The sequence below is a fragment of the Trachypithecus francoisi genome, unplaced genomic scaffold (assembly GCF_009764315.1).
Source record: "Trachypithecus francoisi isolate TF-2019V2 unplaced genomic scaffold, Tfra_2.0 Lachesis_group1, whole genome shotgun sequence".
In the NCBI taxonomy this organism is placed as follows: Eukaryota; Metazoa; Chordata; class Mammalia; order Primates; family Cercopithecidae; genus Trachypithecus; species Trachypithecus francoisi.
In genome coordinates, this window is record NW_022681454.1 from 106,498,947 (window position 1) to 106,514,113 (window position 15,167).

Consider the following 15,167-nt stretch of genomic DNA (forward strand, 5'->3'; position numbering starts at 1 on the left):
ACCCTATTTACTAAGCTTAATGAAAAAAGTCAGAAGCCTCCCTTGAGGTTTCTTATATTACGGCAAAAGAGGAAAAGCCTGATATTATTGGTGAAACACTTGTTCTTCCTGCTTCCTGTGGTGGTAAAATATTGCTAAAATAATACATGAAAAACCACATGACAACAAATTAAAATGTGTTCCTCTGTAAATAAATATTGCTGAAAACTGTACAGAAAGAATCAATGAAAATGTGATGAATTAAGTACTAAGCAATTATACTGCTGAATGAGAGTGAAGGTGTTTCTAATATATCACAGCGTTTGGTTATTTCCTAGAAAGTAATAGCCAACATTCACTGAGAATTCACTATGTATCAGTCAAGATTCTAAGCACTTTACATGAATTACTTTACTTATTCTTTTTAATAAGTATTACTATTATTCCCATTTTATTTTTGCAGATGAAGAAACCAAGACACGGAGAGGTTAAGTCATGTGCTGAAGGCCACACTGCCAATAGCATTGGAGCCAATAATGAGTAAACATGAGTACTCTGTCTCCAGTGCCAGTAATCTTAGCCACTATCATAATTACCTCAACAATGAAATACTCAGAGAACTATAATTTTTTTCTATGAGAGAGTAAGGGAGAAAATGCAACAGAAAAGAAATTTTCTCAGTGAAAGTTCTCAGAAATCAGAAATGACTTTTTTCTATATCAAAAAATGTTCTATGAAAAAAATAGTATAAATGTATTCAGCAGTGGTACAGCCACTGCATTTACTGGAACATCAACCAAAAAGCATTCTTGGTGAGATCACAGAGAACACCACAGCCTTCACAGCAAGACGGTGTGGCAAAGTTGAAACTGGAATTACATCAAGCATTATGGAAAGTCACTGATGTAGTTATTTCTATAAAACAAGACTAACTGGTCTCTTTATAATACTTTGTATCGGATGGGGAGTAATCATAAAAATATTTGTCTTATATACTTTCCACAAAGTATCTTGAAGCAAAACACTTAATAGAATAGTCAAATGTCACATGTCACAAAATGTCAAATGTCACAAGCAGGAGGACTGCTTGAGGCCAGAGTTTGTGACCAGCCTAGGCAACATAGGAGACCCTATCTCTACAGATAACTTAAAAACTTAGCTGGGCATGCTGGTATGTGACTGTAGTCTTGGCTTTTCGGAAGGCTGAGGCAGGAGGATGTCTTGAGCTCAGGAGTTCAAGGCTGCAGTGAGCTATGATTGTGCTACTACACTCCAGCCTGGGCAACAGAGTGAGGTGCCATCTTTAAAAGAAGAAAAAGAAAAGGACAAGTGTTTAAAAATGTTTGGCTTTTTTTTTTTTTAATTTTTGTGATTACAGATAGATGTCAGTAGTATGCTACCCAAAAAATAACTAAAACAACAAAACTTTATCCAAGTTATAGGTGACATTTTAACAAGTGAGAAAGTGACCACTAATTATAAGAAATTTGTGTAGGAAGAGAGCAGTTTGAAGATAGATGTTGGAGATGTTTGCATTGTTATGTGATTTTATTGTTGAATCAATGCCAATATGTCACCTATTAAAAATTATTGTGTCTGCACTTTTAAAACATTTACAAACGGCTTTCTAAGCTATTTTTAAAAATCTTCCAAATACAGAGTTTTGTCTTTTTAAATCTACTTGTTAAAAACATAAAATGCAATAACTTCTGGCTAGTTTTCATTTACTATTTAAAATCTAGAAAGATAGAAATTTGCTGGTCTAATTCAACAAAATTTGTGAATAATTGAGGGATGTAATTAAAAAGTAAATTTTGTGATTTTGCAAATACAGCCAATGATGCATTTATTTCATTTGATATAGACATAATTGTGAAAAAGTATTTTTGTTTAAAAAAGTTGTCAAAAACCAAATATCAAAACATATTGATCTTTAAACTAGATTTTTTATCAAATTCAAGCTTTTCAGTAAACGCAAACTCATCAGAAGGTATTATGTAATCTCAGTTTTTAACATGCAGAGGGACTTTTGGGACTGTGAGACATTCCCAGCTGGAGATGTCCACCAGAGACATGTCCGAAAGTGGATGCAAAACTCAGTAGACAGATCAGGATAGTGATTTCTGAATTTTGCTGTGTGTGTGTGTGTGTGTGTGTGAAACATTTGGAAAAACTTTTCTAATGCTTTAATGTTGGTAAATTCATTTTAGTCTAGTAATGGTAGACTTTAAATAAAATTGAGCATAATTTGTGTTGAAAAGCTGAGGGATGTTTAAACATTCTTACTTAAGATGAAGGATTACCTACAGCATAGGAACATTATAATGGTTCACTTCTGCAAAACTGAATTATTATGAGTTTTAAAAGCTATAATGAGCTGTAGTACTGGATAAGAGATAGACACATAAATTAATAGAACAGAAGAGAAAGTTCAGAAACTGTCTCACATAAGTATATTCATTTAATATTTAACAAAGATGTTAAAGCAATTTAATGGTGGAAGTCCAGTCTTTTTCAACAAAGGGTGTTTGACCAATTAGACATCTATAAGCAAAATAATAAACCTCAGTCAATACATGTAAGGTGTACATTGGTTTGATCAGGAAAGGCGGGACAACTCAAAGAGTAGGATAGGGTGGGGGTAGGTTCCAGGTCACAGAAAATTTTTCAAAGATTTTCTGATTGGCAATTAATTAAAAGACTTATCATCTAAGGACCTGGAATCAGTAGGAAGGAATGTCTGGGTTAAGATAAGGGATTGTGGAGACCAAGGTTTTATTATGCAGATGAAGCCTCCAGGTAGCAGGCTTCAGAGCTCTTATAAGATCTAAAAAGGTGCCAGACTCTTACTTAATTCTCTCATGCATCAGGGGAAAGACCTAGAAATGAATGGGGATTATCTGTAGAATGTAGATTTTTCCCAACAACAGACAGCTTTGCAGGGCCATTTCAAAACATGTCAAAGAAATATATTTTGGGATAAAATATTTTTATTTCTTTCAGGGTCTGCTGTTTGTCATGTGATGCTATACTAGAGTCAGGCTGGAATTTGGTTGTCTTATTGCTACAAAAAGTCTGTCTTGAAGATCTTAAGATCTTTCTTTTAATGTTAATGCTGGTCAGCTGCGTCTAAATTCCAAAGGGGGGAGGGTGTAATAAGGCATGTCCAACCCACACTTCCCATCATGGCCTGAACCAGTTTTTCAGGTTAACTTTGAAATGCCCTTGGCTAAGAGGAGGGGTCTATTCAGTTGGTTGGAGGTCTTAGAATTTTATTTTTTTTTACAAATGCAATATATTATAGAAGTAGGTATAAAATTATTCAGGTGATGTAATTATTGGAATCTATTTAAAGGGACCTGCTTTATAATTAATTTCTGGAAGATGGATGTAGGGAATCCAGCCTTATGGTGAATATGCCTAGAACAGTATTTCCTGGAGTGGGTTCCTTGACACAATTGAACTAAAATACACTGAACAATTTCTAGTACATTCAGATAAGCAGTATAGCTTGGTCTTTAAAAGCTAGGATCTGTGAAGAGAAAGGCATAGCTTTGTACCCCTACCCTACTATTTATTGGCCTTGTGACTTGTGACAAGTAAACTGCTTGAAACTTTCCTTTCTTCTTCTGTAAAATAGAGATGTTGAGAGCATTTACCTCCTAGTGATCTCCAATTAAATGAAATAATGCATTCAGTGTGCTATGCCAGAGATAACACACAATATGTTGACTATAATTATTCTGATGAAATTCACTACCTATCCTCTTAGAGTGTTAGAGTGTGGATACACATTAAAGACTGAGAAGTCCTATTGAAAACAAAACAAAACAAAACAAAACGAGTTTCACGTTGCAGAACTTGCTAGTCTCAATTAATATCCTGAGGACCTGGGAAGTAAGCCTCTTCAGTTTACATGTAAATGTGGTTGGGGGTAGGAGGGGCTATTTTCTGCTCTGGATGACACATTTCTATCACTACTCTAGGCAATCTTCTTTCACAATTTTGGGGAAGTAAAATGAGTTCCAGAGCATTTTTTTTTTAAAAATGGAATTAAGACTTAAATTCAAATCGCCTGGCTCTTCCTTCTGGGTGTATTATTTTTAAATCATCTGGCTTCTCTCTCTCACTTGACCTGAATGTTGACATAGATGAATAAACTGAGGAGAAAGTTGCGAAAAGTACATTTGTGCTTGATATGGTTTGGCTCTGTGTCCCCACCCAAATTCCATCTTGAATTGTAATCCCCAGGTGTTGAGGAAGCCACCTGGTGGGAAGCAATTGGATCATGGAGGCGGTTTCCCCAGTGGCGTTCTCGTGATAGTGAGTGAGTTCTCACGATATCTGATGGTTTTATAAGCGGCTTCCCTGATTCGCTCTCCTTCTCTCTACTGCCACCATGTGAAGAAGTTCCTTGCTTCCACTCTGTCTTCTGCCATGATTTTAAGTTTCCTGAGGCCTCACCAGCTGTGTGGAACTGTCAGTCAATTAAACCTCTTTCCTTTGTAAGTTACCCAGTCTTGGGTATTTCTTTTTAGCAGTGTGAAAACGGACTAATACAGTGCTCTTTTAAGTAGCATAACTGAAGAGGAGATGAGATAGTCTTTCAGAGTGAATAAAATGTTCTGTACTTCATAAAACCCAAGCTGTCATTTAAGTCAGCCCCTGGGGAGTGGTAATAAATGACTCTTCTCAGAGGATTTCTGTGGGAGCAGTGTGAGGAAGCCTCAGCCTTCCTTATGTAAGTCCATTAGTTTAGAGCCACATTCTTTTCTCATGGTGTCACTGAAGTTTTTGAGGTCCGGAAGCTCCCTTTGCACTCTCTTCATCTTGTGAACTTTCAGTCTGTCTCTAGATTTAGGGCAAGAAACCTGTGGTGGTGAGGGCAGGTGGCAGTGCTCACCTGAGAGACAGCTAGGATTTCTTGTTAATCTGGTTATGGTTATCATTTATGTGTTAACTAGCTCTCTTGAGTGTTTGCCTCCAAGGCCTGCAGAAGACAGGTAATGTCTCTTCTCACTTACCTGTGTGGGGCACTCCCTCAGACTCACAGAGGATGAATGGGCGCATGTTATGAAATGTTCTGTTTCTGCCTCCTACTTCAAGCAAAGCCTGCTTTTCATCACTGACCTCTGTGCTATGTAGTCATAGTTCTTTGTAGTCACTGATGAACATCTTCAATATGCTCCAAACATTCTAAACTCCTTTCTAATTCCTGAAGATCCCCTACTAATCCCTAGGTTGAGAAGTCAGAGGTTCTAATTGATTTGCTGTGACCTGTTCGTTGCCTTAAGGTTTGTGTTCCCTAGAAATGATATTTCATTTTCTATGTACTTCCCCCCAAAACAAATGTTGTAGGTTTTGACATGGGAAAGGTTTAGCTGTTCAAACATGCATACCTTGCTGATGTTCAGATCCACAGACTGTACCACACACCAGTGTTTACAGAGTCCTTGACAGGTCTGAGAAAACATTACCATATTTATCATTTCCATTGGTAGAACAGAATAATGGCAAATGATATACATGTAGTCCTCCACAATTAATCAAATACTTTCACATCTGTAATTATTATTCACAAAGCCTAATTCTCAAAGTGTTTTATTTTCTTTTAAATTATATTTTATTACATTCTTACAAATATAGCCTGGACTCTGGTTTACATAACATGATGTTGACAGTGTAGGAAAAATAAATGGTGCTTTGAGGGAATGAAATTACAATTGGTTACACAAAGAAAATGAAGATTGTAATATCTTGACATGTGACAACTCAGACCAAGGCAGGGTAGAGTTGGAAGTGTACTAGATTGTGAGTGCAGTACCTGGATTCTAATTCCAAGTCTACCACCTACTAGTGGTGGGACTTTGGGAAGCATCATTGAATTTCCTCTTAATTAGATCCATGTTTTCCGGGTTCACCAAGACCTGAGAATCACCTGGAGTGCCTGTTAAAAAGAAAAAAAAAAGCATACCCCTCAGCCCAGCCCTGCTGGATTAGCTGGAATCTCAAGAGTAGGGATCTGCAAAAAATACGAACATTCACTCACACACTCACAGAGAGGCACCCTGGGTGATTCTTTTGAACAAACAATTTTGGGAAACAATTTGAAAATGTCAAGAGTCTTCCTAGTTGCTAGGAACTGTATGCTATGATTAGCCCTTAGATGAGCAAAATCTGAAGATAAAATGTATTAATTATTTATACTTTGATTTTGTAGTTTTGTAATTACTCTACTTTTTTGAAAAGTTACAGAATTTAGTGCTATAATTTGTGTTTTATGAATTTAAAAATTCTTGAGATTTCTCTTTTCCTTCTGACTTATTCGTTCCTAGTGCTATGTTGAGGATAGATGAGGTCAGGATGTAAAATTTGTTTTTATTATTGCTGTTAGTAAAATAAGTACCACTGACTAGACCCATCTTTTATTAATTTGATATATCTGTTTCTATGGCTTTGTTCCTATTAGTAAAAGCTCAAATAAACAGAACACAATTATTTCTTCATAGTTTATTGATTTATTCAAAAATTTTGAGTGCCTATTATGTACAGAAGATTCTACTGTGTTATGTGGTAAGGAATATTAAAATGTTTAAAGAACCTTTTCTTTCTCTTTTTTTTACATGAAAACCTCCCATTAAGTAATATTTTTTAATAAATAAAATATTTTACTGATCTCACCAATATGTCAATGCATTAGGAAATTAACAATATTATTGGATACATTTATACAGCATAGACTATAGAGCATGCATGATACATGATACACATAGCAGAGAACTCTTAGAAATAAATCTAGACGTCCGTGGTAATCTATGCTCCATGAATTAGTAGCTATGAGTTTAAGGTTCTCTTCTTAGTGTTTTCATTTTCTCCATGGTGAATTGCTGTATTAGACACAAGTTATACCAATGTTCCAGTCTCTGGGTTCAAATCCAAGCAGTTGCACAAATTATGTAGTGAAAACTTGGTTGTGGCAAAAAGCAATGGCAAATGATATACATGTAGTCCTTCACAATTAATAAAATACTTTCCCATCTATAATTTCATTTTTTTCCCATAGTAATCCTCTGATACAGGCAAGGGAGATCCTGTGAGATGTCCAGAGAAGCGAAGCTGGTGGGGCCAGGACTGGAAACCAGGCCTTTGGCTTTCTGTCTGGTACACTTTCCCTTTCTCCCAAGATGCCTGCGTGATTCTACAACTGAGGGGCATGGCCCCTCACTACGTGTCTGTATAGTGGGGCTTGTATTGTAGCAAAGATCTGGGAAGAATAATTTGACTGAATTCTCTTAGACATTTATGTTGGCACCTATTTCAAACTCTCATGATCTTACAGTTCTCCCAGCCTCTTGCAGCGTTTCTTTCTTTTCTCTCTCTTTTTTAAAAAATACTTTAAGTTCTAGAGTACATGAGCACAACGTGCAGGTTTGTTACATAGGAATACATGCACCATGTTGGTTTGCTGCACCCATCAACTCGTCACTTACATTAGGTATTTCTCCCAATGCTATCCCTCCCCCAGCCCCCCACCTCCCAACAGGCCCCGGTGTGTGATATTCCCCTCCCTGTGTCCACGTATTCTTATTGTTCAATTCCCACTTATGAGTGAGAACATGCAGTGTTTGGTTTTCTGTCCTTGTGATAGTTTGCTGAGAATGATGGTTTCCAGCTTCAACCATGTCCCTGCAAAGGACATGAACTCATCCTCTTTTATGGCGGCATAGTATTCCATGGTGTATATGTGCCACATTTTCTTTTTCCAGTCTATTATTGATAGACATTTGGGTTGGTTCCAAGTCTTTGCTATTGTGAATAGTGCCACAATAAACATACATGTGCATGTGTCTGTATAGTAGTATGATTTATAATCCTTTGCATACATATCCAGTAATGGGATTGCTGGGTCAAATGGTATTTCTAGTTCTAGATCCTTGAGGAATTGCCACACTGTCTTCCACAATAGTTGAACTAATTTACACTCCCACCAACAGTGTAAAAGCGTTCCTATTTCTCCACATCCTCTCCAGCATTTGTTGTTTCCTGACTTTTTAATGATTGCCATTCTAACTGGCGTAAGATGGTATCTCACTGTGGTTTTGATTTGCATTTATCTGATGGTGAGCATTTTTTCATGTGTCTTTTGGCTGCATAAGTGTCTTCTTTTGAGAAGTGTCTGTTCATATCTTTCACCCACTTTTTGATGGGGTTGTTTGTTTTTGTAAATTTGTTTAAGTTCTTTGTATATTCTGGATATTAGCCCTTGTCAGATGGGTACATTGCAAAAATTTTCTCCCATTCTGTAGGTTGCCTGTTCACTCTGATGATAGTTTCTTTTGCTGTGCAGAAGCTCTTTAGTTTAATTAGATCCCATTTGTCAATTTTGGCTTTTGTTGCCATTGCTTTTGGTGTTTTAGACATGAAGTCTTCGCCCATGCCTATGTATTGAATGGTATTGCCTAGGTTTTCTTCTAGGGTTTTTATGGTTTTCGGTCTTACATTTAAGTCTTTAATCCATCTTAAATTTTTGTGTAAGGTGTAAGGAAGGTATCCACTTTCAGCTTTCTACTTATGGCTAGCCAGTTTTCCCAGTACCATTTATTAAATAGGGAATTCTTTCCCTATTGCTCGTTTTTGTCAGGCCTGTCAAAGATCAGATGGTTGTAGATGTGTGGTGTTATTTCTGAGGCCTCTGTTCTGTTCCATGGGTCTATATATTTGTTTTGGTACCAGTACCATGCTGTTTTGGTTACTGTAGCCTTGTAGTATAGTTTGAAGTCAGGTAGCGTGATGCCTCCAGTTTTGTTCTTTTGGCTTAGGATTGTCTTGGCAAGGCAGGCTTTTTTTTGGTTCCATATGAGCTTCAAAGTAGTTTTTTCCAATTCTGTGAAGAAAGTCATTGGTAGCTTGATGGGGATAGCATTGAATTTATAAATTACTTTGGGCAGTATGGCCTTTTTCATGATATTGATTCTTCCTATCCATGAGCATGAAATGTTCTTCCATTTGTTTGTGTCCTCTTTTATTTCCTTGAGCAGTGATTTGTAGTTCTCCTTGAAAAGGTCCTTCACATCCTTTCTAAGTTGGTTTCCTAGGTATTTTATACTCTTCGTAGTAATTGTGAATGGGAGTTCACTTATGATTTGGCTGTCTATTATTGGTGTATAGGAATGCTTGTTATTTTTGCACATTGATTTTGTATCTGGAGAGTTTGCTGAAGTTGCTTATCAGCTTAAGGAGATTTTGGGCTGAGATGATGGGGTTTTCTAAATATACAATCATGTCATCTGCAAACACAGACAATTTGACGTCCATTTTTCCTAATTAAATACCGTTTATTTCTTCCTCTTGCCTGATTGCCCTGGTCAGAGCTTCCAATACTATGTTGAATAGGAGTGGTGAGAGAGGGCATCCTTGTCTTGTTCCAGTTTTCAAAGGGAATACTTCCTGTTTTTGCCCATTCAGTATGACATTGACTGCGGGTTTCTCATATGTAACTTTTATTATTTTGAGATACGTTCCATCAATACCTAGTTTATTGAGAGTTTTTAGCATGAAAGGGTGTTGAATTTTGTCAAAGGCCTTTTCTGCATCTATTGAGATAATCATGTGGTTTTTGTCATTGGTTCTGTTTATGTGATGGATTATGTTTATTGATTTTTGTATGTTGAATCAGTCTTGCATCTCAGGGATGAAGCCAACTCGATCATGGTGGATAAGCTTTTTGATGTGCTGCTGGATCTGGTTTGCCAGTATTTTATTGAGGATTTTTGCATCGATGTTCATCAGGGATATTGGCCTACAATTCTCTTTTTTTGTTGTGTCTCTGCCAGGTTTTGGTATCAGGATGATGCTGGTCTCATAAAATGAGTTAGGGAGGATTCTCTCATTTTCTATTGATCGGAGTAGTTTCAGAAGGAACGGTACCAGCTCCTCCTTGTACCTCTGGTAGAATTTGGTTGTGAATCTGTCTGGTCCTGGACTTTTTTTGGTTGGTAGGCTATTAATTATTGCCTCAATTTCAGAACCTGTTATTGGTCTATTCAGAGATTCAACTTCTTCCTGGTTTAGTCTTGGGAGGGGGTATGTGTCCAGGAATTTATCCATTTCTTCCAGATTTTCTATTTTATTTGCATAGAGGTATTTATAGTATTCTCTAATGGTAGTTTGTATTTCTGTGGAATCGGTGGTGATATCCCCTTTATCATTTTTTATTGTGTCTATTTGATTCTTCTCTCTTTTCTTCTTTATCAGTCTGGCTAGCAGTCTATCTATTTTGTTAATCTTTTCAAAAAAACCATTTCCTGGATTCATTATTTTTTGAAGAGTTTTTCGTGTCTCTATCTCCTTCAGTTCTGCTCTGATCTTAGTTATTTCTTGTTTTCTGCTAACTGCTGAATTTGTTTGCTCTTGCTTCACTGGTTCTTTTAATTGTGATGTTAGGGTGTCGATTTTAGATCTTTCTTGCTTTCTCTTACGGATATTTAGTGTATAAATTTCTGTATAAACACTGCTTTAGCTGTGTCTCAGAGATTCTGGTACATTGTGTCTTTGTTCTCATTGGTTTCAAATAACTTATTTATTTGTCCCTTAATTTCATTACTTACCCGGTAGTCATTCAGGAGAAGGTTGTTCAGTTTCCATGTAGTTGTGGGATTTTGAGTGAGTTTCTTCATCCTGAGTTCTAATTTGATTGGACTGTGGTCTGAGAGACTGTTTGTTATGACTTCCATTCTTTTGCATTTGCTGAGGAGTGTTTTACTTCCAATTATGTGGTCAGTTTTAGAATAAGTGTGATGTGATGCTGAGAAGAATGTGTATTATGTTGATTTGGGGTGAAGAGTTCTGTAGATGTCTCTTAGGTCTGCTTGGTTCAGAGCTGAGTTCAAGTTCTGAATATCTTTGTTAATTTTGTTGCTCGTTGATATGTCTAATATTGACAGTGGGGTGTTACTGTCTCCCACTTTTATTGTTTGGGAGTCTAAGTCTCTTTGTAGGTCTCTAAGAACTTGCTTTATGAATCTGGGTGCTCCTGTATTGGGTGTATATACAATTAAGATAGTTAGCTCTTCTTGTTGCATTGATCCCTTTACCATTATGTAATGGCCTTCTTTGTCTCTTTTGATCTTTGTTGGCTTCAAGTCTGTTTTATCAGAGACCAGGATTGCAACCCCTGCTTTTTTTTTTTTGCTTTCCATTTGCTTGGTAGATCTTCCTCCATCCCTTTGTTTTGAGCCTATGTGTGACTTTGCACATGAGATGGATCTCCCAAATACAGCACACTGATGGGTCTTGACTCTTTATCCAATTTGCCAATCTGTGTATTTTAATTGGGGCATTTAGCCCATTTACATTTAAGGTTAATATTGTTATGTGTGAATTTGATCCTGTCATTATGATGTTAGCTGGTTCTTCGCCCATTAATTGTTGCAGTTTCTTCCTAGCATCGATGGTCTTTACCATTTGACATGTTTTTGCAGTGACTGGTACCAATTCTTCCTTTCCATGTTTAGTGCTTCCTTCAGGAGCTCTTGTAAGGCAGGCCTGGTGGTGACAAAGTCTCTCAGCATTTGCTTGTCTGTAAAGGATTTTATTTCTCCTTCACTTATGAAGCTTAGTTTGGCTGCATACGAAATTTTGGGTTGAAAATTCTTTCCTTCAAGAATGTTGAATATTGGCCCCCACTCTCTTCTGGCTTGTAGGGTTTCTGCAGAGAGATCCACTGTTAGTCTGATGGGCTTCCCTTTGTGGGTAACTTGACCTTTCTCTCTGGCTGCCCTTAACATTTTTTCCTTCATTCCTACCTTGGTTAATCTGAAGATTGTGTTTCTTGGGGTTGTTGTTCTTGAGGAGTATCTTTGGGGTGTTCTCTATATTTCCTGAGTTTGAAAGATGGCCTGTCTTGCTAGGTTGGGTATATTCTCCTGGATAATATCCTGAAGAGTGTTTTCTAACTTGGTTCCATTCTCCCTGTCACTTTCAGGTACAACAATCAAATGTAGATTTGATCTTTTCACATAGTTCCATATTTCTTGGAGGTTTTGTTTGTTTCTTTTCACTCTTTTTTCTCTAATCTTGTCTTCTTGCTTTATTTCATTAATTTGATCTTCAATCACTGACATCCTTTCTTCCACTGAATTGAATTGACTGTTGAAGCTTGTGCATGTATCACAAAGTTCTTGTGCTGTGGTTTTCAGCTCCATCAGGTCATTTAAGCTCTATGCTGGTTATTCTAGTTAGCCATTTGTCTAATCGTTTTTCAAGGTTTTTAGCTTCCTTGCAGTGGGTTAGACCATGCTCCTTTAGCTTGGAGAAGTTTGTTATTACTGATCTTCTGAAGCCTACTCCTGTCAACTCATCAAACTCATTATCTGTCCAGTTTTGTTCCTTTGCTGGCAAGGAATTGTGTTCCTTTGGAAAAGTAGAGGTATTCTGGTTTTTGGAATTTTCAGCCTTTCTGCTCTGGTTTCTCCCCATCTTAGTGGTTTTATCTACCTTTGGTCTTTGATGTTGGTGACCTACGGATGGGGTTTTGATGTGGATGTCCTTTCTGTTGATGTTGATGCTATTCCTTTCTGTTTGTTAATTTTCCTTCTGACAGACAGGCCCCTCAGCTACAGGTCTGATGGAGTTTGCTGGAGGTCCATTCCAGAACTTGTTTGCCTAGGTATCACCAGGAGGCTGCAGAAGAGCAAATATTGCTGCCTGATTCTTCCTCAGGAAGCTTTGTCCCAGAGGGGCACCCGCCTGTATGAGGTGTTTGTTGGCCCCTACTGGGAGGTGTCTCCCAGTCAGTCTACACAGGCTCAGGGACCCACTTGAGGAGGCAGTATGTCTGTAAATGGATCTCAAATGCTGTGCTGGGAAAACCACTGCTCTCTTCAGAGTTGTCAGGCAGGGATGTTTAAGTCTGTAGAAGCTGTCTGCTGCCTTTTGTTCAAATATGCCCTGCCTCCAGAGGTGGAATCTAGAGAGGCAATAGGCCTTGTTGAGCTACAGTGGGCTCTGCCCAGTTCGAGCTTCCCTGCTTCTTTGTTTACACTGTGAGCATAGAATTACCTACTCAAGCCTCAGCAATGGCGGCGTCCCTCCCCCCACCAAGCTTTAGCATCCAAGGTGGATCTCAGACTGCTGTGCTAGCAGTGAGCAAGGCTCCGTGTGTATGAGAGCTGCTGAGCCAGGCAGGGGAGGCAATCTCCTGGCCTGCTGGTTGCAAAGACCATGGGAAAAGCACAGTATTTGGACAAGAGTGTACGGTTCTTCCGGGTACAGTCACTCACGACTTCCCTTGTCTAGGAAAATGAAATCTCCTGACTGCTTGCACTTCCTGGGTGAGGCGACGCCCCGCCTTGCTTCTGCTCACCCTCTGTAGGCTGCACCCACTGGTCCAACCAGTCCCAGTGAGATGAACCAGGTACTTCAGTTGGAAAGGCAGAAATCACCTGTCTTCTGCGTCCATCTTGCTGGGAGTTGTAGACCTGAGCTGTTCCTATTCAGCCATCTAGGAAGCACCAACCCTCTTGTAGCTTTAATTCAATTTACTCTCCAAAGTGGAATTAGTGTTTTCTGACTCTAGAACATAGTCCCTGAGTAAAAGGATGTTAACCCATCATTTTGTTCAATGCTTACAATAAACACATTTATTAAGTCATATTAAGGCATTACTTTTAATGATAAAACAGAATGGAGTAAGCCCAGCACAGAAGCAATAATATGTTAGAATTCCCCTCTGTTCCCCACTCACCCCAGTGATTCTGTCATTTTCTAAAGGCAGAGTGGCCCAAGCCTCCTCACACTTGGTCAAGAGAGAGAGACCAAGGAAACTAACTTGACTTGATGAAACGAATTTCATCCTCTGGTGTCATCTCAGAGCATCAAAGGCAAGCTGTGTGTGGTGTCTGTCAGTAATTAGTGGTGAGGTTTCCCAAGAAGGGATCAGGTTCCCAAGTAGATATTGAATACTGGGGCATCAAAGTTGGTAGGTGGCTATCACCTAGAACAGGAGAGGACCCCAGGTACAGGATTAGGGTACCAAGCAAGGCCCTACAGGCACCAAGAAATCCAGTGAGGTTCGCCACCCAGATTTAGCAAATAAAAATGCAAAATGCCTAGTTAAATTTGAATTTCAGGTAAATAGAGAACAAATTTTTAGTGTATGTCCCATGCAATACATATGGAATTCAAATTTATTTGGACATCCTGTATTTATGTGGCAAAGCTAACAGGGTCAAAAAATTTCAGAACCTTTATAAGATTCTGAAATTGAAACAGCATTTCAATTTTTCCTGCTTCCATGTAAGACCTTTTAGTTTTCACTATCATCTTCTAGGTCATTATGCTGAAGGCTCTGGTCATAGGTAAGACCCATGGAGTCCATTTCCAAAATGATAGTATCTGTAACTTTAGTTCTAATTTACATAATTAAATTTTACACTTATATAGATCCTTTCCACCATAGTATATGGTGAGTGGTTCCTTTTTGAACATAAAAAGGTATTTTATGGATAAAGATTAAAAAGGGTCTTTCTCTTCAGATAGTTCATTTTTCATAATTTACTATTGTTCATGTCTTATAATCAGTTTGTGGAGAAGACAATTTACAAAATGAAGTGTGAATATCTACAGGAACTCTTTATTATCTATACAGTAGACTTTATTTTAAACAGAAAACCAGTAATTAAAGATTATTTCTGCTTGTGTTGGTTATCATTGGGAAGTATTTTGTTTAAATGAGATAAAATATTGAAAGTATACAGTTTGGTCTCTTTCTTCCCACCCAGGTCCTGCACCCTTCTTAATTTTCTCCCACGGAAATAGTATCTTTAGGATTGACACAGAAGGAACCAATTATGAGCCATTGGTGGTGGATGCTGGTGTCTCAGTGATCATGGATTTTCATTATAAAGAGAAAATAATCTATTGGGTGGATTTAGAAAGACAACTTTTGCAAAGAGTTTTTCTGAATGGGTCAAGGCGAGAGGTAAAATACCATTACCTGCAGTGTTTGAGCTGTTTTTGTACAGGCTGACAAATATAATATATTGAATTTTTAATGTATAGATAAATGAAAATTATATTACAATTCAAATGTGTGTCTGCCAAATATAGGCATTTATTTAATCTACATCTGTGGTAGTATATTATTGAATAAGTTCACACATTAATATTCAGAAGCCCCAAAATGAGAA

General features: G+C 37.8%; 1 protein-coding gene across 10 annotated transcripts in view; it reads left to right on the plus strand.

Annotated features, from left to right (window-relative positions):
• The window catches only part of EGF (epidermal growth factor), a 107,032-nt gene that overhangs the window by 12,511 nt on the left and 79,354 nt on the right, over positions 1–15,167 (plus strand). For all 10 annotated transcript variants that reach the window (XM_033214989.1, XM_033214992.1, XM_033214991.1 and 7 more), the window contains exon 2: positions 14,760–14,959. In XM_033214989.1, the coding sequence (XP_033070880.1) occupies positions 14,760–14,959 (200 nt within the window). The remainder of the gene's footprint in view (positions 1–14,759; positions 14,960–15,167) is intronic.